The sequence below is a fragment of the Geotrypetes seraphini genome, chromosome 9 (assembly GCF_902459505.1).
Source record: "Geotrypetes seraphini chromosome 9, aGeoSer1.1, whole genome shotgun sequence".
Lineage (NCBI taxonomy): Eukaryota > Metazoa > Chordata > Amphibia > Gymnophiona > Dermophiidae > Geotrypetes > Geotrypetes seraphini.
In genome coordinates, this window is record NC_047092.1 from 161465937 (window position 1) to 161487937 (window position 22001).

The window sequence follows — 22001 nt, forward strand, 5'->3', positions numbered from 1 at the left end:
CAAACCTACCACGCATTCCGAAAATCTATCAAAACCGCTCTGTTTGACAAATTCATCACCTAAACAGACCATTCCGCGCTCTCTACGCTTTTTCCCCCTTCAAACCCCTAAGCAATTCTTCAGGCAATTCCTACACCCCCCCCCCTTTATTTTCCCTCCCCTACAACCCTTTTCTCCTGTAACTTTCCCCTCATGCATTTGTAATTCGCTGAATGTCCAGCCTTCTCTTGATGTGAACCGCCTAGAAGTCGAATGACTATGGCGGTATAGAAAAATAAAGTTATTATTATTATTATTATTTGGCAAACCTAAATAAAGTGAATTACAGTAATCAAAAATAGGGGTCAACACCGCACTTATAATAGTACGAAAAATCATTTAGTGTATGAAAATCCCTAAACTTCTGAAGTAATTGAAGCTTTAAAAAAAAGCTCTAGAAACAACTGTCTTAATCTGTGGCTTAAATGATAGGGTTGAATCCAATATAATACCCAGATATGTATGCTGACTAAACACTGGAATCACCACGGGCTCCTTTTACGAAGCTGTGTTAGCAGTTTAACGTGCGTAATAGCGCACACGCTAATTTGCCGGCCGCGCTAGCCATTATTGCCTCCTCTTGAGCAGGGGGTAGTTTTTCAGCTAGCGCAAGGGTTAGCGCGCACTAAAATGGTGCAAGCGATAAAGCCGCTAACGAGGCTTCGTAAAAGGAGCCCTATATTGTCAAGCACTATTTCAGATGGAAATATGTCTAAATGTTTTTCACAACCTCCACATAGAATTTCAGTTTTACCAATACAGTGGTGCCTCACACAACGAACTTAATTCGTTCCAGGAGCAAGTTTGTTATGCGAAAAGTTCGTTATGTGAAACGCGTTTTCCCATAACAATACATGTTAAAAAAAATAATTCGTTCTGCAGCATAAAATATGCTAAGATGACATAAAAAAATATAAATTTGTCAAAATGGTGAAAATGGTGGTCTTGCTGAGGCCAAACTCTTTGACGAGGTCACACTGTTTTACCCCACATTCACTCCTTCTAATTATTTCCCGTTTCATTTCAACAGAAATCACCTTCCTGCTTTTTTTAGAAGCCATGATCTATAAAAAATATTGAGTTTATCTTAAAAGAACGACTGTATACAGTGAGAGAGGGCAGTTAAGCGCAGTGACTAACGACTGCCTGCAGTGCCTGCGCGGAAGGATGCAATACATCGGCAGCTCGGGCGACTTCGTTGTGTGAAACGAAGTTCGTTGTGTGAAACGAAGTTCGTTGTGTGAAACGAAGTTCGTTGTGTGAATCAAGACATGAAGTTCGTTGTGTGCAGCGTTCGTTGTGCGAGGCGTTCTTTATGCGAGGCACCACTGTATTCAATTTCGATAGCTGTCTATCAAGATGAACTCCCAGGATTCTAATCGGGAGTGATGGGAAAGGCATTTCCTCTCAGAGTTAGGGTGTCCAAGGTGCAGTTGGTAGAGGTGGCTAGAAAAATCTTAGTTTTTTTCAGTGTTTACTTTTAACTTGAAGTGTGACTCCCGTTTGCTTTTTTTTTTTTTTTTACATCGATGGCCCTGTGCTTATGTTGCCATTAACGTGTGGCCATTTCAAAAAGTTACCACAGCCACCTATTTTGTATGCACTAAGGGCTGCCACATTATCCATGCGCTAACCAATTAGCAAACAGTGTGTAAATGTACTTATTACTTACAGCATGCACCTCTCATAAGATGCTTTATTTAGCATGTTCTGCATTAGGCCATTTTTGGCACATTAGGCCATTTTTGGCACAAAAGTTAGCATAGGAGCCAACTTTTCAAAATGATTAGGGGTGCTGATGAACACAGTCAAGGTATTTCTTCAACTACTGCCCCTGGCAGTGGCATAGCAAGGGTAGGAGGTACCCAGGGGGGTGGTGCCTCCCCCGTAGCCTCCTTTCCACTCTCCCCACTCCGTCCTAGCCCCGTCGTGCTCCTTCTGCGTCTCCCAGGCCACACTCTTATCCTCCCTTCCCACCCCTGTACCTCTTTTAAATCTTCGCCAGCTTGCGCCGGTGTTGGCTTTCCCTCCGATGTCACTTCCTGGCCACACGACCCAGCAGTGATTTCAGAGGGAACCAGGCCAGCATGAGCAGTAGGCCAGAGGAGTTGCTAACGTTGATGAAGATTTAAAGAGGTATGTGGGGAGGGGGAGAGGAAGGGGGGAGCAAGATTGTTTGCATGAGGGGGCGATGCTGGCACCCCCCACCAATACGGCATCTGAGGCGATCTTCTCCCCCCTTAATACGCCACTGCTCCCATGTGCATTAGTGCCTAACACAGCTTAGTGCAATGGGTTGTAAACGCCCATTTTCTCCTGCCATAACAGCAGTACATGCGCCTTTCATTGAAAACTGATTTATTTTCCATTAGGCAGTGGAGAGGGGGCAGTGGCCTACCTGGCGGAGGCAGGAACCCTGGGGGGAGCACTCCCTCTTATGGTTGGAGCACCCCCTTCCTCCAGGCACTGGGAAGGTGTGACTACAGGGTTGCGATCCACCTGCGCACGGCCGTCAGCTCTGCTGGTCCCCCACCCCGGAACCGGAAGCTGACATCAGATGGGGGTGGGGCCGGCAGGAGTCAACGGCTGCACGCAGGCAGACCTGTGACCACTCCAGCATCCCTGAGCTCCCTGCTGCGCCCAAAGCAGACTGCCCCCCCCAACACACCTTTGGTACAGCACTGGGGAGGGGGCAGTTCTGTGCTGTTGTTCTTGTTTGAAATCTGCTTCAGTATTGTTTATTGTTTATTCAAATTTTTGATTAAACGCTCTTTCGAAACTACAAAGCGTTGAACAAGATTTAAAATTAACATTTAAACAAAATTTAACATGTAAAACATACATTTCTATAATAAAAACTACAAGACTGACAACAATTACAAACTAGGTAAAAACGGACCGAAAGGCCCCTAAACACGAATAGGAAGAGGGGGAGAAATATAATCGATATAGAAAATGTGAGAAACATTTAAGGTAAACACAAAAGGGGATTGGGAAAATAAATGTAAAAAACAAGAATAGGTGAATTACTAAAATATAATTGATCAATTAAAAGCATCTTTAAAAAGAAAGCACTTTAAATTGCTTTTAAAATTTTTTACATTTTTTTCCATTTTTAAGTGTAAAGGAAGAGTATTCCAGATCATGGGGGCTGTCACAGAAAAGATTGAGGTACGACGTGTACCAATTATTTTTAAAGATGGAATGTTAAGATTGTATTGAGAAATAGATCTTAAAGCTCTCGGAGGCTCATATGGGATCAAAAGTCTGTCTATAAATGTTGGTGTATTGGTCTGCAAAGTTTTAAATGTCAGAAGGGCGATTTTATAAGTTACCCTGTGTGGGACAGGCAACCAGTGGGCTTTTTGAAGCAAAGGAGTAACATGATCAAATTTCTATGCGCCCTTTATGTATTTGTTGGCATAGTGTGTACCCATTACCCGCTATGCTTATCCGGTTGCCTATATTTTATTGTGGCTCAAGAAGGATGGAATCAAGGCTAAAATAAACAAATACAGTACAATTTTTCTCCGTGAACACAAATTACGAAAAGCCTGTCATAAATCAGGCCCTTTTGTTACTGTCTTTCGTGATACCAGTGACAGTAAAATCTAAGGGTCTTGCACTAAATTGATACAGAACGTTCAAAGTATCGTTAACAGTGTCTTTCCCACACATGCTTCGCTCTCGAGAACAAAGTGGCCCTTCCAGTTCCCTCTTCAGAGCTTAATCAGAAGCCAGGCAGTACTAAACAAAGAAGTCCCCATTCCCTCCCGGCTCACACTTCCAGTACATAGAGAAACAGAAAGACCATCAGTCACTTCCTGCTCTAGCCCTGACTGCTGGCTCCTCCCGACTCGTGCAGCTGCTCCACCAGCGGTTACAGGAAATACCTAAAAGAAGCCCTTGTAACCTGTGAGATCAGAGCTTCCCGCAGTAGCAGGACAGGGCAGCTTGTCACGTACTGTTCTGTACACACAGGATACAGAAACCCCTCTCTCTTTACTATAGATAAATAGCACAGGCAGCCAGCAACCACACCTCTTCAACACAACACACAGTAATCAATTGCCATTATGTTTTCCAACTATAAAAAAAAGAAAACTATTAGAATTCTATTTCTTATCAAGCTGATTTATCTTTGAATTTCTTACCTATAGTTATAAGATAGCAAAAAAAAAAAAAAAAACCAAACACCTAACAATTGTTCTGTAAAGGGAAAGGGGACTTGTATACTGCCTTTTTGTCACTTTGGCGTTTCAAAGCAGTGGGCACTGGAGGATTAAGTGACTTGCCCAGGGTCACAAGGAGCAGAACTGGGATTTTATCTCACAACCTCTGAATTTAAATATGTCATCTTATACCTGTAAATTCTGTAGCTCCTGATTATATTGTTTCACCCACTGTTTTTCTTTTGTAATCTGTGCAGAATATAAAGATTTTTTATTTTTGAAATCTTTATTCAACAAAATTGAGAACAATACACAGGCAGAATGCCAACAGCAACAGAATATAAAGATTTTGACAGCCATTTTTTTCATCTAGATCGTGGAAAAAGGGTGGAGGGCTAGCTATATTCTATAGATCTTTTTTTGATATCCATCTTTGTGAGAAAGCTAGTGTTCCAACTCTTGAATATATAGTTTCTGTCAAAGATGAATTAATCCACCATCCACTGGGAATTTTGTTACTCTATCGCCCCCCCAGTTCCTTGGCGTAAGTCAGCGGAACTGCTTACAGATATTATATCATGTAGTGCTCTGAAATATCCTAGATTATTGATGTTAAGAGACATCAATATACATTTAGATGAGGACAACAGCTATGATGTGGCCAGTTTTAAATCATTCATGAGCTCTTTGGGATTGACTCTTTCCCCTCTAGAAAGTACCCATGATCATGGCCATGCTTTAGATCTTATTAGCTATACTGATCAAAAATACCCAAGATCCTCGATCTCCAAAATAAGAATGGGGGGGAAAACCCCCTTGGACTGATCATTTTTTTAGGCAGTTTTACACTACCCATCTTTATGTCTAAAATTCAGGTCTGACCCAGTAAGGCTATTCTTATGTTCTTATGAAACCTTGCTCATGACTCTAATAATGTCCTAAAGACCGTCTGCTGCATAATTTACTACTGAATGTATCATTTATGAGCTGGCCTCGTCATCTGATGCTGGAAGCCAACTGAGCCAAGTGTGGCAGCATGGCACAAATGAGGCCACCACAACAACCTTAATCCCCAGATCTGAGGCTTCAAATTGTCTTTAAAGGATCACATCCACTTTGTGATCCTGTGCATCTTTTAACATCACACCTCCTTTGCTGGGTAAGGAAGTCCACTTGGTGACGTGTGCCACCAGAGAATCCACCTTAAGCTGAACATCTGCTGAAAATCAGGAGCCACAGGGTAGAGTTTAGATATGGTCTTATCTACCCACACAGAGCCCTCCAGGGTCTCCCAATATTCCATAATAAGCTTAGTAATGTCCGGATGTGAGGAAAAGGATGTGGTGACACCACTCATAACTGTATACTGTGAAGTTGAGGCTTGTAGGGATTCCAAATTGAATTCCCACATCAAATCCATAATGATGTCTGGGAGCAATGCTATCTTGAAAGGTGACACACTGTAGGGTCCTTCCCTTCGGCTAGGGCCACCACTGCCTCTTGACCATCGGTCTCAGACTGAGAACCAATATCTTCCAGGAGAGAAGCAGTTCCCTGGGACCCAAAAAGGTATGGATTCAGACCCCCAAACATCCCAGTCCTTCTACAACTGGATCACTTGGTTCTGGGCTGGGTCTGACTCCGGCAGGAGGGCATTGTGAGAGAAAATCACCGAATGCTCCACCCTTGAAGCACCTCCAGAAGGCACAGGAAGACCTCAATTTAAATAGGCACTGCACATCAGACTTATCAAATGCAGAGTACAAACCTGCCTTGATGGCCCAAAGGACTCCTGTAGGGACTCGGTCCGTCTCCTCTTTAGCTCCGCAACAACTACACAAATATGCTTCATCAACTCATTGTCTGAAGGCTCCGGCATGGATCTCTTCCCTGGAAAACAAGCCCCCTGCGGATCCCCAGCCCTAGAGGACTCGGAGGTGGCTGAACACATGGCTTCTGCCCCCCCTCCCCCCACATGCCCTGTAGCACGTGGAACACGGACACTCCACAGCCAACCATCTAGTGCACAGCTGGCATGATATAGGGGCAGAAAGGCTTGAAAAGTCCATCCCTATCGATTTTAAGCAAAATCGAGGGGTTTTAAGGCAGATAAAATTTTTTTTAAAAAACAAAAACCCAGGAAATCCAAGATGGCCACCACAGCGGCGATCTTTGGCGCCATAAATGGCACAGGGAAGTCAAACTAAAAGTTTTTTAAAAATTTTAAAACTGTTTTCTGGGAAAGGGCAACCCTATATTTGGCCACAGAAGCTCCCAAAACTACAAAATTCAGAACCCCAGGATGGTGGCACCTGGCATTGCTGAGTCATGCACCTCCCACTCTTCTCCGTCACTTGAACGCTCCCTGCACATGTATTTCTTGAAATGTTCACTGGTGCAAGCTGCATCTTCCACCTGCTGCTCGCGCTGACCTTGCCTCCGTTCTGACATCACATCCTGGTCCCACCATCACCTGACCCAGGACTCCACCCTTCTTGCGCCACAGGAGTCCAGTCACAGTGGGAACCCAATCCATCATGGCTCCCATGGTATCTGGGAGCCGTGATAAGAGAAAGGAGGAGAGGGAAGGTCAGGGAACACAGCCCTATGATAATATTGGTTGCCAATCACCTCAGCCTATCACCTCTCAAAAGCTTCCAGCATAGCCCTTCATCATGCCAATTTCCATATGTATTGTGGGTTTACAATATGATTACCTATTTATAATTTAGTATCCTTGGAGCCTATGTCCTATTCCCATTTTGTGACTACGGGGAAAAAGGTTTCAAGCATTAGATCCTTTAACCTGGTTTCCCGATTTTGCAAGTTTTGACAAAACTCTTGAAAATAATATTTATATCAAATTAAGTAATAGAAGAAAACAAGAAGTAACATTATTGAGTTTCTCTTTTGCCCAACACAGTATCAGGAACTAGAGAGCTTGGTGGTGTGGCCAGAGATTGGCCCTTCCAACCAGAAAGGTGTTCTGTTACCCCTTTGCCGACCTATGGTCATTGTCGTCGTATTATTGCATGATTATACATCAGACGTTTTATTATGCAGTTAGTAATACTGAATCAATGTAAATCTGAATTAGTAATTAATTGGGGAGGAGGGGGGGGGGAATTTCCAGTAGGCTGGTGACTTCATTTGCACTGAATGTTTCTGTCCTTTTTTTTTGATAAGAGACAGACCAGTTCTTAACCCAATGGCATGACATATAGGAGCAGCTATGAAGTCTGGTTTTCCTAATTTAAAGTTGGAGAAATAAAAATATTGTTTCATAGACATTTGGTGTATGGCCCACAAACACTATTCAAAAGCAGTTATGCTAGCCAATGGCACAAATTTTAACTGTACAGATTGGAAATAAAGTAACCAAGATAAATATCTGCTCCTTCTCCCCCCCCCCCCCTTTCACCCAGTGTAAACACAAACTATTTGGAGTACAGTTGTAGCTTTATTGGAATATGAGCCAGTTGTCATTGGCAGGATATTCAGTTCCTTGCCCTCAAGCTGCCCTCCAGAACCAACCCACACCCTGATCCTTTAGCCTCCTCCTGACCTCCTCGGGCAGTGCTGATTAGCTAGATTGTGAGCCTTCGGGACAGCTAGGGAAATCCAAAGTACCATTTTTATTTATTTTATTTTAATGTATCTTTAATCTATCTTCATTGTAAACCGCTTTGAACCTCACGGTATAGCGGTATATAAGAAATCAAATCAAATCAAATCTCCAGTTACCCCTTGCTGTAGCATCCTTTGGCATGGTGGTTGTTGGTACAGATCCCTACTACAGCCCAGGGGAAGTGGTTCCCCTCCCTAGGCGCCCCACCCCCCCTACAATGAACTGTGACCTTGTTTACATAAACTCTGTCCTCCATCTCAGTTTCACACTACAATGTCATTTTAAATCTATTGCGGACAATGTCCGACAAGTGTGCAGACTGACAATGCAGCCCCCTCGGTGTCCATAGTCATCAGCTGGAGCTGAATGAGGCTTCCCACTCTTCTTGAGGTAGCCCACACCTGGCCAAGCCAAGTCCCTCTTTATGTCCTCTATAACCACTGTTGCTGGCACTTTGCTGAACTCGCTCACACCCAGTTGGAGATCACTAGCTCTTGCCAGGCTGGAATCTCCATTGGCGCTGTCAACGCAAGAAGTAACATCACACACTGCTTTAGCCAAGCCACACCACTCTTCCTCCTCTGAGTGCATGCTCACCACCCTTCTCATGGCATGTAGGAATGACTTGCCATCGCACTTGCTTCCCATCGTTGGGCCTGCATGGGAGTTAGATGATTGATGTTATATTATTTAGGTATTTATATACCGCCTATCAAGGTAATCTAAGTGGTTTTACAATCAGGCACTCAAGCATTTGTCCCTATCTGTCCCAGTGGGCTCACAATCTATCTAATGTACCTGGGGCAATGGAGGATTGAGTGACTTGCCCAGGGTCACAAGGAGCAGCACGGGATTTGAACCCACAACCTCAGGGTGCTGAGGCTGTAGCTCTAACCACTCCTTCCTCCTATAGTGCAGCAGTCTTAGTTAATGTCTTAAGAATTGCCACTGCTGGGTCAGACCAGTGGTCCATCGCGTCCAGCAGTCCGCTTACATGGCGGCCCCCAGGTCAAAGAACAGAGCCCTAACTGAGATCAACCCTACCTGCGTTATGTTCTGGTTTAGCAAGAACTTGTCCAACCTTGTCTTGAATCCCTGGAGGGTCTTATTAGAGAAATGACAACTTTGCCTGAGGTAAAACTCGTTATAGTTTATAAATCTTTCCTTAATTGCTTCTGATCATTTCAGCTATACACAGCTGAAAGCAGTGCAACATGCAGAAAGTTTTAGATAGTTTTTCACTTTCTGAATGTTGCACTGCTTTCAGCTGTGTATAGCTGAAATGATCAGAAGCAACATTTTGGTGTAGTCCTCTAGGCTTTTTTTGTAGAGGGAAGAATCAATATCCGACTTGTGCCTGGAAAACGTGTGCCTTAAGTGTCCGGTGGACGTGTCCGCAACTGCCTTCATCTCTCACCTCCTCCAGCACCGGACACAACCGCCATCTTACATCAAGCAGTCACCGCCAGGAGAGTTGCTGAATTTCACGAGAATTCAAGAGATTACATACACCCGCACAAGCTACACTGCCTCCAATGGTTACCTTACGTTCTGGAACATTGCCCGCCTCACTGCTGCAACTTCACACAAGCACTTTCCTGTGTCTGTACGCGATTGTCCTCTCCACTCCACCTCACAATCGCATACAGACACAGGAAAGCGCTTGCATGAGGCTACAACGTTCCTGAACAATGGTAACATACCGAGGGCCTCAAAATAGTACCTGGCAAGCTACATGCGGCTCATAGGCCTCAAGTTTGAGATGGCAATGAACCAACTGACATCTCCCAATCTTTTAGATGACCATATACAGCAGCCTGCCTGGCACGACTTCAGATGCCACACCTATGCAAAAGGAATGTGTGCCAAAGGTGCTTAGATTCTGACTAATGGTCTGAACTAGAGGGCAACCAAAACCTTTTTGTTGTCATTTCAGCCGGAACCGATCTGTAGCTGAAATTCGCTGCACAGTTTTGTCAAAAACTGAAACTGAGGTTGCATGCCCTCCCCGGACTAAAAGCAGGCTGCATACCCCCTGGCCTCTGAAAGTGGGCCCCTTCCCCCCCTGACAGAAAGCCAGTGCCCCCCAACCAAAAGCACCACCTTCCTACGTACCACTTACAGTCTAGTTGGGATAGGAGCTCCTGCCCATGCTAGCTCTGCATTCAAAATGGCTATTCTCATGGCAGTCTCACAAGACAGCTGCTGGGGGTTGTGCAACCATTTTGAGATTGCCTGGATTTGAGCATGACAATATGGGTGCAGCATTTGCTGGGAGTTAATAATGCAACTGCTGACTCGTTTTAGGGAGCCAGCTTTGTAGTTTGTAAGTAGAGAAAGAGGACACGTTGATGCCAGAGTACCTGTATCAGCTTGTGGGACTTGCTGAAGGAATTTGTATCGTAGGAAATATGGAGAGCTTGCAGACAGATTAGCAACGCTGTCACATTTTGGGATTTGCCTGTTATTCACTTCCACCACCCTCATGTTGTCACACCAGAACAGCACGTTCTATGTTCTCTAACCTCCCACCCCAGATAGTCAGTATTACCAGAATCAGAAACAATTCTAGAAAAATTGGGTTCCTGGTCAGACATTTTTCTCTCCAGCTGTACGACCACTTAGCCACACACCAAGACACTTTGGCAGTGAACCCTGACACTTCCCTCAGAGATACCTGAGTAAATGTCAAAGTCCGTACTGGACACCAGTGCTGCCTGCTAAATGGACAATTCATTACACAAGCTTAGGAAGGACTCCCAGACCTGCCTCTCGTGATGCATATCTAATAGTGACGGTATCTGATGCCTGTCATCACCCTGGCCTTAAGCCAAAGGATACCCACCCCATGACAGGCAAGTGTCCCTTATGCATTTGCTTTAGGTCAAGTTTCTTGCTGATCTCACACTCCTTATCAGGACCCAAGCTATTGCTAACTTGGCCTTTGCCGAGTACAAAACCATTTCCATGGAGTCTAGTTCGATGCCTAGGAACTTTGACACCATGGTTGGCCCCTTGGTCTAGTCCCTGCCAAAGGTATGCCAAAAAGCACAAAAAAGAAGCACAAGCGGCCTAACAGTCAAACTTCCAATTATTGAAGGACTTGACACGGTCCGTGTTTCAGCATATCCACTTGCATCAGTGGTCATTCAAAGTCATCTAAACAAAGAACAATGGAAAGACAGCCAAACAGATAACACTAAATATTGACTCTCTCAACAATCAGTATTCAAGGTATAGCAAGAATGAAGTTACACCTGCAAATTACCCAATGCACAAAAAAACTAGTTTCAAAATATGCACAGGAGACGGAGCATCCCATGGGTATGCACTTATTAAAACAAAAGTTTCCCTGGAACTTGAAAACCAACAAACAATAACTGCCTAGATCAGTCATGGGCAAACAACGGCCCGTGGGCCATATCCGGCCTGTTTTTAATCCAGCCAGCCGACCATCTGAACCTCGCCGACTGCGAGCCCTACATACCTCCTTCCAGAGCAGCATCAGGCTGGCAACACTCTAAACAGGCTGCCTCGCGGCCTTCCCTCTGCTGCATCACTGATGATGTCATCAGTAACGTGGCACACGGAAGGCCCCGATGAGAGAAGGTCTTGATGCAGTCTATTTAGTGTGCTACTGGCCCGATGCTGCTCTGGAGTGAGGTGTGTAGGGCTCGCGGTTGGCAGGGTTCAGATGAGAGGGAAGGATGGAGGGTCAGTGGCGATTTGGCTGCGCGGTGGGGGTGGGTGCTCAAGGGTTCTGCTGTACAAGGAATGGGAGGGAGGGATGGAAGCTGGGCAAGGGTTCTGCAGCACAGGGAGATGGAGGGATAGAAAGATGCTCTTGGTCCAGACCCTCTGTCAAATTTAAGAACCCATGGTGGCCCATGAGCCAAAATGTTTGCCCATCCTTGGTCAAGATGTATCGGCAGCAACCTGAAGGCTGACTCTCTGTCTGCCTTTGCCATAAGAGCCCCTGCCTCACAGCCCTACATCGAGACCACAGCACTATCAAAAGAGGCTCATTTGATAGAATTATGATAGGAGGTAGTCATTGATGACTGTGTGCACTTAAATCTCTTTGCTGGAAGCAGACACTTCTTTTTTTATCTATTTATTCATTCAATTTTCTATACTGTTCTCCCAAGGGAACTCAGAATGGTTTACATGAATTTATCCAGGTACTTAAGCATTTTTTCCCTTTCTGTCCCAGTGGGCTCACAATCTATCTAATATACCTGGGGCAATGGAGGGATTAAGTGACTTGCCCAGGGTCACAAGGAGCAGAAGAATGTTTCCCTGCAGTATGGTCCCTTGCTGACCTTCCACCGCCATCCTACAGCAACTTTGGGAACAAAATAAGCATCCGTTGCCCCCCCCCCCCACCTCCTCTGCTTGAGATCTCGTGTTCACTTCTACTGTGCACTTGCCCATCACACTAAAAGCAAAGAAGAATATCACACAGGTCTTCCTGTGTGAACCATAGTGCCCCTTACCTTCCCCCTCCCCCAGTGCTAGGGTCGAGGCTTCAGGTGCCTCCTTTATGGACTGGGATGTCTGGGGACAAGGTGGACTTCCTAATTGGGCCAGCACCAGCCTGGTTAGCTGTTCTGACAGGAGGGGATGCATGCAGCACTGCCCCCACTCACAGGATAGGCTCAGCCCCTGCCTGCTACCTCCACTACTCTCCTACCACCTCTGTCCACAGCTGCGGGGAAACTCCAGCTGTAACACTATAGTTGCAGATCAACTAGCCCCCTCCTCCCCTGCAACCCACCACTCCCCAAAAATGCCTAGATGTGCTGGGGGCAGAGCTACCTGACACCCAGAATTGGATGGGCTGACACCGACATTAGGAGTCAGGTTGGCTTGAGCAACTTGTGGACAGCAGTGTGGACTGCACTGACAATGTCTCATTCCGAGGAGGTTGAGCTGGGGGTCGCTGGCATCAGGCAGGGTCACAGCACCAACGCATGGGCTGGTCAATAGCCAGCACTGGTGAGATCGCTCACCCGCAGCTGCCAAAATAGGTGGCAAAGATGGAAGAACTGCACGGAGATGAAGGGCAGCTGCTCCCCGGGAGGCCCTGAAAAACCCACAAAGGTCTCCCTGAGGAACTCTTGGGGAAAAGCAGCACTGGAAAGAGAACTAGAGACTGAGCCCCAGCCCCCTAGCTTTGCTCCCTTTTATACTGTACCTTTGAAAGGTCACTTGGACACACAAAGTCAGAGGCATGAAGAAAGTACAAGAGATTTATTACAGCATACCGGACTCTAGTGCAGTTAACAGCCTGCCTACTAGAGTGTTAGAATCAGGAAATGCATGGACTTTTATGCCCTTTTCACTAACTAATATATGCAAAAACTACAATTTTCATTTGTTACTTCTATAACTTTTCTACAATGATTATTGGTCCTAAGCCAGCACTTATGATAGGTTCAGGGCTACAACTTATAGTCCTATAGGAAACTAGCTCACTTCTCTGCTTATCTAAATCTTTCAGTTCTAAATGTTACATGTACAGAAGGGCAGGGTACATCATGGCTCAAACTCTTATCTATTTAGCTTACAATGTGGTAAGGTAGGGACATACATTTTAGGCAGATGAGGTCAGTAGATTGTACACTGTTTTCAGCTATGTAGGCCAGAGCAATATTTTAAATAACAGTTAACCATTTCATGACCCTACACCTTTAGCCCACCTCCAGGCCAGTATGGTCTTCCGTCCTGCTTGATGATCCAGTAGCCGGTTGCTGTCACCCTAACCCTACTGGGAAGAAGACAAGGAGAAAGCCCCCCCCCCCCCTCCTTGGAGGGGCCCTTATCTGGTTACTGCCACCTTCCTTGGCACTTGAGTCAAGGGGCTCCCTCACCCAAACTTTCAGCAGGAGGCCCGTTTAACCCTTTGAGACTCTCGTTCATTTCAAACGAAAGACACCCTAAAACAGTTTCCTCATTCTGCACTGGTTTCAGCAAGCTGTAATCCCTTATTCTCCCTTGCTTTCTCTTGCAGGCTCCCCGGCGCAATTTAATCGTTTTCCAACACTACAAATGAGACGTGACTTTTTGTACAGAGAAGACGAGTGGTTAAGATTTAAAGGCCGAAGGTCCTTTTGTGCTCTTGATCCTCACGTTGCCGGGTGGGTGCCGATTCTCCCGGTCCGCCTCGAGCCCTCGTCTCTCCTCCAGTAGATGGCGCTCGCTAGGCGAGGAAGCCGAGCGCAGCCAGGGAGCAGGGTAAAGACTGAATGGGCTCGCTCTATGTTGCCGCGCACGCGCACGCACACTCAGCCCCGGCGAGCGTCCTTCCTGCTACTACCCCGCCGCTGGCTCCGCCCAGAGTCGTGCGGCTACTCTGCCACTGGTTACAGGAAATGATATTTAAAACAAGCCGCTGGAGCATGTGAACGTGAAGCCGAGTAGGCTAGGATGGGTGGCTTGGCACGTATTGCGCAGCAGAGGACCGCGGAAGAGAGGCAGAGAGACCCTCTCGGTGCATTATCCCTCTAGGCGTACCGCGGGGGAGACAGGAGCCGGGGAGGTTGCTTTGTTCTGTTGCAGCTTTCGCCGGCCGCCTCATTTATTCTGGATCGTTGCAAGCAGAGCCAGACTTTTGCTGTGCCAGGTAAAGCAGAGGATAAGTGCTTTCAGGGCACTTCCAGAATTTTTTTTTTTTAAATGACTTCTAGTTGCTTGCTGATTCAAACTCCTTGGTGCTAAGCAGTTCATTGAAGATCTTTTTTTTGCAATGGATGTCCAGGCTGAGTAGCCGGATAATGCTAGCGGCTCTTTTCCATAATAGCCCAGACTTTAGCTTTAACTAAGTGAACCGTCTGCGGATGGATGGAGTGATTCGGTCTCCAGGAGCCGTGTTCAAGATGCTTATTTGAATAATCAAATGCAAATTCTATTGCTCTTTGTTTCAAATATGGTGGGTTTTGCATTTCATGGGAAAGTTTAGTATTTGTTGGAACATCGCAAGTCCTTCCAGCGGTGTGGCTAATCGTCCTAACTTAATTTGAGGGTGTTCATATTGCAGGACTTTTGGTAGCTTGTTGTGAGTGTGTAGGATTTTGTCAGGTGTGACAATTTTAAAATGTAGGTTATACTGTGTTTGGAAACTGGGGAGGAGTAGCTTAATGGTTAGGGCACTGGCCTGGGAACTGGTGTAGATTTGCATACCAAATTTCTTATGCATATTCCTTATGGATATCCTGAAAACCTGACTGGCTGCGTGTATCCACAGAAGTAGGTTTGAGAAGTAGTCTTACACCCCCTCCCCCAATTCAATTAACATTCAGACCCCCTAACCCCCCCCCCCCCCCACACACACACACACACACACACACTTTGACAAAGTCAATCATGATCATAAAATGTGCGGCTGATTTTTGTTGTTGTTGTTTATTTGTTTGGGTGGCCATCAGGATTACTGGTTTGCTTTGGCTGCAGCTGCGCCCTGCTGCCCCCAAGAAGCTGCTGTCCTAGGCGTTTGCCTAGTGCTACGTAATGGTTGGACTGTCTCTGCCCAAAAAAAAGAGAGTTTGTGTCGAGTTTAGGATGCTTAATGGTTGTGGACAAGTTGGCATCTATATGTCCCAGAATATTTATATCTTGTCTATTGCGTGCCTGATCTCCCTGACAAAGCCTCTTTTATCCCGCCGGGTTGTTCTCTATAGCGAGGTCAACATTCTTTTGCCAAGAAAAAAAAAGAAAAAAAAGCGTGTGACTATTTATGAATGTGAGTCGAATCCATGTGTGCGAAGCGTGAGACGGAGCTGCTAATGGGAATCTTTCTCTTCCGTGGCCCGAGGGCTGTCTGTGTCTGTGCGTGAATAGGTGCTGAGGAGGAGAGACCGGGGCATGGGGATGTGTCACATTGGGCGTGTGACAGAGGTCGAGACAATCGGCGAGGCTGGCCGTGCAAATGCCAGTAATGTGACCTTAACCAAAGCAACCCCTGTGCGGCAGTCGGTGCGTTTTCGCACATGATTTGTGGCTGCGGATAATTTGAGGGTGATTGTGAAAGGCACTTTTTTTTTTAATGTCTTGTTAGTCTGAGCGTCTCGTGTGTTTTGGGGGAAGTCGTGAAAGATCTGGCTGCGGATATTTTGAGGGTTGACTGTGAAAGGCACTTTTTTTAATGTCCTGTAAGTCTGAGCCTTGGAAAGGAGTCTTGTGTGTTTGGGGGGAAGTCGTGAAAGATCTGGCTATGGATAATTTGAGGGTGATTGTGAAAGGCGCTTTTTTTTAATGTCCTGTAAGTCTGATCGTCTCCTGTGTTTTGGGGGAAGTCGTGAAAGATCTGGCTATGGACAATTTGAGGGTGATTGTGAAAGGCACTTTTTTTAATGTCCTGTAAGTCTGAGCCTTGGAAAGGAGCGTCTTGTGTGTTTGGGGGAAGTCGTGAAAGATCTGGCTGCGGATAATTTGAGGGTGACTGTGAAAGGCGCTTTTTTTAATGTCCTGTAAGTCTGATCGTCTCCTGTGTTTTGGGGGAAGTCGTGAAAGATCTGGCTATGGACAATTTGAGGGTGATTGTGAAAGGCACCTTTTTTAATGTCCTGTAAGTCTGAGCCTTGGAAAGGAGCGTCTTGTGTGTTTGGGGGGAAGTCGTGAAAGATCTGGCTGCGGATAATTTGAGGGTGACTGTGAAAAGCGCTTTTTTTAATGTCCTGTAAGTCTGAGCGCCTTGTAAAGGAGTGTCTCGTGCGTTTCGGGGGGGAAGTCGTGAAAGATCTGGCTGCAGTCTCCTGTGGGAATATCTGGCAGTCAGAATAGGGTGAGCGTGTGGGATTCACTTGGCAGTAGTTGCATGCGTTGTGGGCTGGGGAGGGGGCTCCCGGCTGCGTAAAACGGGGAGCTATCTTTTCTCGTTTGCATAGGCCCCATGAACAGCTTGCGAGCTTAACCTCTCCCCATCTCGTTTCGCCCTCCCCAGGTGCAGTCGCCATGGCCGAAGCGTTTTTCAGCACGGTGGAGAGAAGTTTGCAGCTCATGGAAGCCCAGTGTCCCGGCGTGACATGCCCGGGAGCCTCCGATGACCACTTCGCCCCGCCCCGGCGCCCCGGCGACAAGATCCCCCCGGTGAAACCGACCTTCAAGAAGAAGCCGGCCCCGAAGAGACTGGACCCGGAAACCCTGCGGGCGCTGGGGCCCATATTTAGCAGCTTGCTGGGAGCCGGCGTCTTCCTGCCCAGGGCTCCGAGTTCCAATCCGGCCCCCTTATGCGAAGCGGCCGCCCAAACGCCGGCCGCCAAGAGCCTCGCCGCCCTGCCCGATCCTTCGCCCCCCGAGCGGGGCGGCCTGGAAGCCGGCGACCCAACTTTTCGGCCGGAGAGCTCCGAGGACAACGCGGCTCGTTCGGCCGCCGGCTCGTTGCGGGACGCGCCGGACTTCTTCCCGTCCTGCGACTGGCCGAGCCGAGCCCTCGACTCGGACGCCGCCATGTTCCGGGACCAGAGCGACGAGGCGTCCCTGCTGCTGGTCTTTGACCTTCTCAATCAGCTGCAGTATCACGTGCGCCAGGGCGACGGGGTCGACGTCTGCGTGGATTTCCTGCGGGGGGCCTGCGGTGACGGCGGCGACTGCCCGCGGCATCACACCGTGCTGCCCTACCACTGGCAGGTGCGCCGGCGGGCCAGCGGCACGTGGCAGAGCGTGGCCGACGAGTCGCAGGAGCACCTGGAGAGGCTATACTGCAACCCGGACAGCGACAGGATCCGCCTGAAGTACCAGTGAGTATTAAAGTTAGGCTTAGCCTTAAACCGGGGGGGGGGGGGGTAAGATAATGAAAATCACATTTTTATATGGGGAAACCTGCTCTTCACAGCAACACAGGGGTTTTCAGGATTTCCCCCATGAATATGCATGAGATCTATTAGCATACAATGAAAGCAGTGCTCTTCATAGCAACACAGAGGTTTTCAGGATTTCCTCCATGAATATGCATGAGATCTATTAGCATACAATGAAAGCAGTGCTCTTCATAGCAACACAGAGGTTTTCAGGATTTCCCCCATGAATATGCATGAGATCTATTAGCATACAATGAAAGCAGTGCTCTTCACAGCAACACAGGGGTTTTCAGGATTTCCCCCATGAATATGCATGAGATCTATTAGCATACAATGAAAGCAGTGCTCTTCATAGCAACACAGGGGTTTTCAGGATTTCCCCCATGAATATGCATGAGATCTATCAGCATACAATGAAAGCAGTGCATGCAAATGGATCTCATGCATATTCATGGGGGAAATCCTGAAAACCCCTGTGTTACTGTGAAGAGCACTGCTTTCATTGTATGCTAATAGATCTCATGCATATTCATGGGGGAAATCCTGAAAACCCATCTGGTTTGCGGCCCTAGAGGAGGGACTTTGACACTCCTGTGTTACTGTGAAGAGCAGGTTTCCCCATATAAAAATGCATGAGATCTATTAGCATACAATGAAAGCAGTGCATGCAAACAAATCTCATGCATATTCATTGAGGAAATCCTGAAAACCCTTCTGGATTGCGGCCCACCAGGAGGGACTTTGACACCCCTGTGTTACTGTGAAGAGCAGGTTTCCCCATATAAAAATGCACTCAAGTATTAAAAGAAATTCATATAGGTGTTTTAAATACCATGCAAACTTGTTCCAATCTCCTGATGGTCTCATGCTAACATTTTGTAAAATAATAGTACAAAGATACGCCCTATAACAGTGTTACTTTTGGCACTGTAGTATTCTGGGGGGCTTTTTACGAAAGGGCGTCGAGCTTTAACGTGTGAAAAACCGACTACTTCAAAATGCATTAAAGTGTTATGCAGTGTTTGCCAGTTGGCCTGTGCTAATTTATGCATTAGCAATTTTGTTGAAATTTATTTTTGGGAGAGGGGGTCGATAGGGGGTAAAGAATGGGCGTGGAAGCATTAACCAGACAGCGCGTTCACAATAGCGCTTGCTGACTCGTGAACACTGAATTAATAGGTGCTAAAAGGGAGCATTTATAGCACATGACCTGGAAAAAAAAAAATTCCAAAATGTCTTAAATTGTGCCACATTGAATCAAGCTAAGCCCGGATTCTAACGCCCTTTAATAAAAGGATCTCTACAACGGCAGTCCTGGCTCTATTTCACAGTCTCTCTTTGTCTGCTTTCCCATGGTGAAATAATATTTCTTTGTTATTCATGGGATGAATGGAATGAAAGCACCTATTTGATCTCGGGCCAGATACACAGATAAAATGCTATTTTGTGTAACTTTTATTGCACTCTCTCTATAAATAGTGGCAGTAGAAAAAAAAAAAGTCTTGAGTTTGAAATCCAGCATGTCGCGTCTCCCTTTCTCACAGGCTGAAGGGGGGGGGGGGGGAGGTTGCACTTATTTATCTAAAGCAGTGGTTCCCAAACCTGTCTTGGGGGACCCCCAGCCAGTCAGGTTTTCAAGATATCCCTAATGAATATGCATGAGAGAGATTTGCATACCTGTCACTTCCATTATATGCAAATCTCTCTCGTGCATATTCATTAGGGATATCTTGAAAACCCGACTGGCTGGGGGTCCCCCAGGCAGTGGCGTACCTAGGGTATGTGGCACCCGGGGCCCATCATTTTTTGACACCCCCCCCCCCCATGTAAAATTTTTTTTTTTTTTTTTTTTTTTGCAATAACCATGAAATGGAATAAATGGTCAGAATAGAAACAGGCAGTGAAAATTTTCTTTTTTTTTTTTTTTTTTTTTCCAAAGTATTTTTATTGAGAATGGCAAAAGGTCCAGACAAGCAACCATGGTCTGTACAGAAACTTATACATTATCAAAAAGAACACAGAATGAGAGTAACAGCAACAACAAGCATGAACAAGCCTCTCCCAAGAGAAAATTGCCAATGAGAGGCATAGCAATACACAACAAAAGGCCAAAACTTGGGGCAAGCAAACAAATCCCACCCCAGAACCCACAAGAATAATAAGCCGGACTAGACCCTCAGCCATATTTTATAATGAAAAAAACCCCCACAAGCAACAACACCCAGACCGCTCACCAGACACACCAATCCGCACAACAAGCACCCAAGAAACACCCAGCCACCACCCAGACAAAACTACCAGACACACCTACCCCACCAAGCCCAGACCCAACCCCCCCTCCCCAGAGAGTGCAAGCGCAAAGTGGACCGTGAAAAGGGCAGCTGCAGAAGTGGAAAGCCCCAGATAAGTAGGTTAGCTAAAGAAAGCCCACAGATAGAAGAAATCAGGATAACAGAAGTTCCAACAAATGCTCCCACAGAAAATTTTCTTTTATTGAACCTCATTTATGTAACCATTATTCCAAACATAACATAACATAAATTATGTCTGAATTGTCATGACATCAGAAGTACATATGGAGTAGTTGCAGGTGATGCTTGGGACAGTTCTGATTATGTTAGTTTGGTTTTATGTGTTTTTTTAATAGAAGGGTTTTTATTTCTTTTTTTAAGGTTTTGTAGTTTGTGGTCGAGGTCAATAGGTTGTAGAGTTGGGGGTCAAGTGTTGCAGCTCGAATGGCTAGGAGGTTGTCGAACAGTTTTTTTCTTTTGACGTTTTTGGTTGGAGGGTGTGTGAATGGTGCGTGAGTTCTCCTATGTCTGTTTGAAGTGGATTGAATTATTTAGCTGAAGAAATTAGTTACCCCCCCCCATTCCACACACATTAATTCTCTTCCATTTTTGTTCCCATTATAAAAAAAACACTGATAAGTTCCCAGGAAAAAAATACATTAAAATAAGAAGTGAAAACAAAGGCCCCTACAGATGAGAACATAACATAAGAATAGCCTAACTGGGTCACACCAATGGTCCATCATGCCCAGTAGTCCATTCTCATGGTAGCCAATAGTGCTGCCCGATTCAGAGAAAAATATTTCATTCGATCCGATTCACCCTGTTGAATCGATTTTTCGATTAGATTCACTGTTAATGACACCGCTTTTTAAGTTTAAACAAAGTATAACAATAAATTTCACAACAACAATAAATTTCACAAAGTACTTAAAAAAAAAAAAATCACATTTTTCCATTAAAGCAGTTCTGGAGACATTTGCTTGAACAGTCTTTTTTCCCAGTCCATAAGCAAGCAATATGAAAAAGATTTCCTTAATTATCTACTCAAACATTTTTGCTATTTACTTTCATTGTACCTATACTATTATTCAGTAGAAAAAATGGACTTAACTGTGCAGGAAATGAATCTCCTCATACACCCACCATATAGTGCAAAAATGTGTAAAGGTCTGTTTTTTTCTTTCGATCACTACATAGCCTAATGCCACACAAGCAGCGCTGTTACAAACATATTCTGAAGGTCAATGCTAAGGTTGACAAAGTTTCCTTCCTTGGACCAGAAGGAGATACTGACAAACCACTGGAAGAGATTCTAAAACAACTACCCAGAAATAACACCCAAAGACCCACTCAGTGTGTGAACCAGTTGAGTGGAGTGGACTAACTGGGGGTGGAAATGGGCCCAGAGTTTGCTCAGCAGAATTTCCCAGACTACCTCTTCCTCTCAACACACTGACATGCTACCACCACCACCAACACTAGGAACACCTCACCGAGTATGCCAGCAATGCTTATAAACTTTATAAAACACATTATTATATTTTCTTATAAAGCATATATTTTAACTGAACTCAGCCTTGCCATTCACAAAAATAGAAAAGTTCCCATTTCAAGCTGTCTCATGTACACTTTTCAAATCTAACATATTGTAATCACAAAACAGAAAATAAAATTATTTTTTCTACCTTTTGTTCTCTGATCAATATTCAAATCTTGTTGGTCCCAGGCTCTTGTTGTCTTGCTTGCCAGGGTCTCCTTTCTCCGTGCTAACCATCCGTCTGCCATCTCTGTTCTCCCCTTCCGTTTCCCTTCCCTCTCCCGGAGATCTGGCATCTTTCCTTTTTTTTGTCTCCATCCACAGATTCACCTTTTCTCAACTCCCCACCACCCCAGGATCCACCATCTCTCCCTTTCTGTTCCCAACTATCCTCCTATCCAGTATCTCTATCCCCCCTCCACACCATCCCCTGTTTCCAAGTTCTCTCCCTTTCTGTTCCTTCCCTCCCTAAATCCCATTATGCACCATCTCTCTCCCACTCCTCTGTTTTTAGACCCATTATTTCTAACCCCC

General features: G+C 45.8%; 1 protein-coding gene across 1 annotated transcript in view; it reads left to right on the plus strand.

Moving 5' to 3' along the window:
• The first annotated feature begins 14217 nt into the window (after positions 1-14217).
• Positions 14218-22001, plus strand: part of TIPARP (TCDD inducible poly(ADP-ribose) polymerase) — a 93692-nt gene continuing 85908 nt past the window's right edge. The window contains exons 1-2 of the mRNA XM_033958188.1: positions 14218-14464; positions 16781-17576. Coding sequence (XP_033814079.1) covers positions 16792-17576 — 785 coding nt within the window. The 5' untranslated portion in view covers positions 14218-14464; positions 16781-16791. The remainder of the gene's footprint in view (positions 14465-16780; positions 17577-22001) is intronic.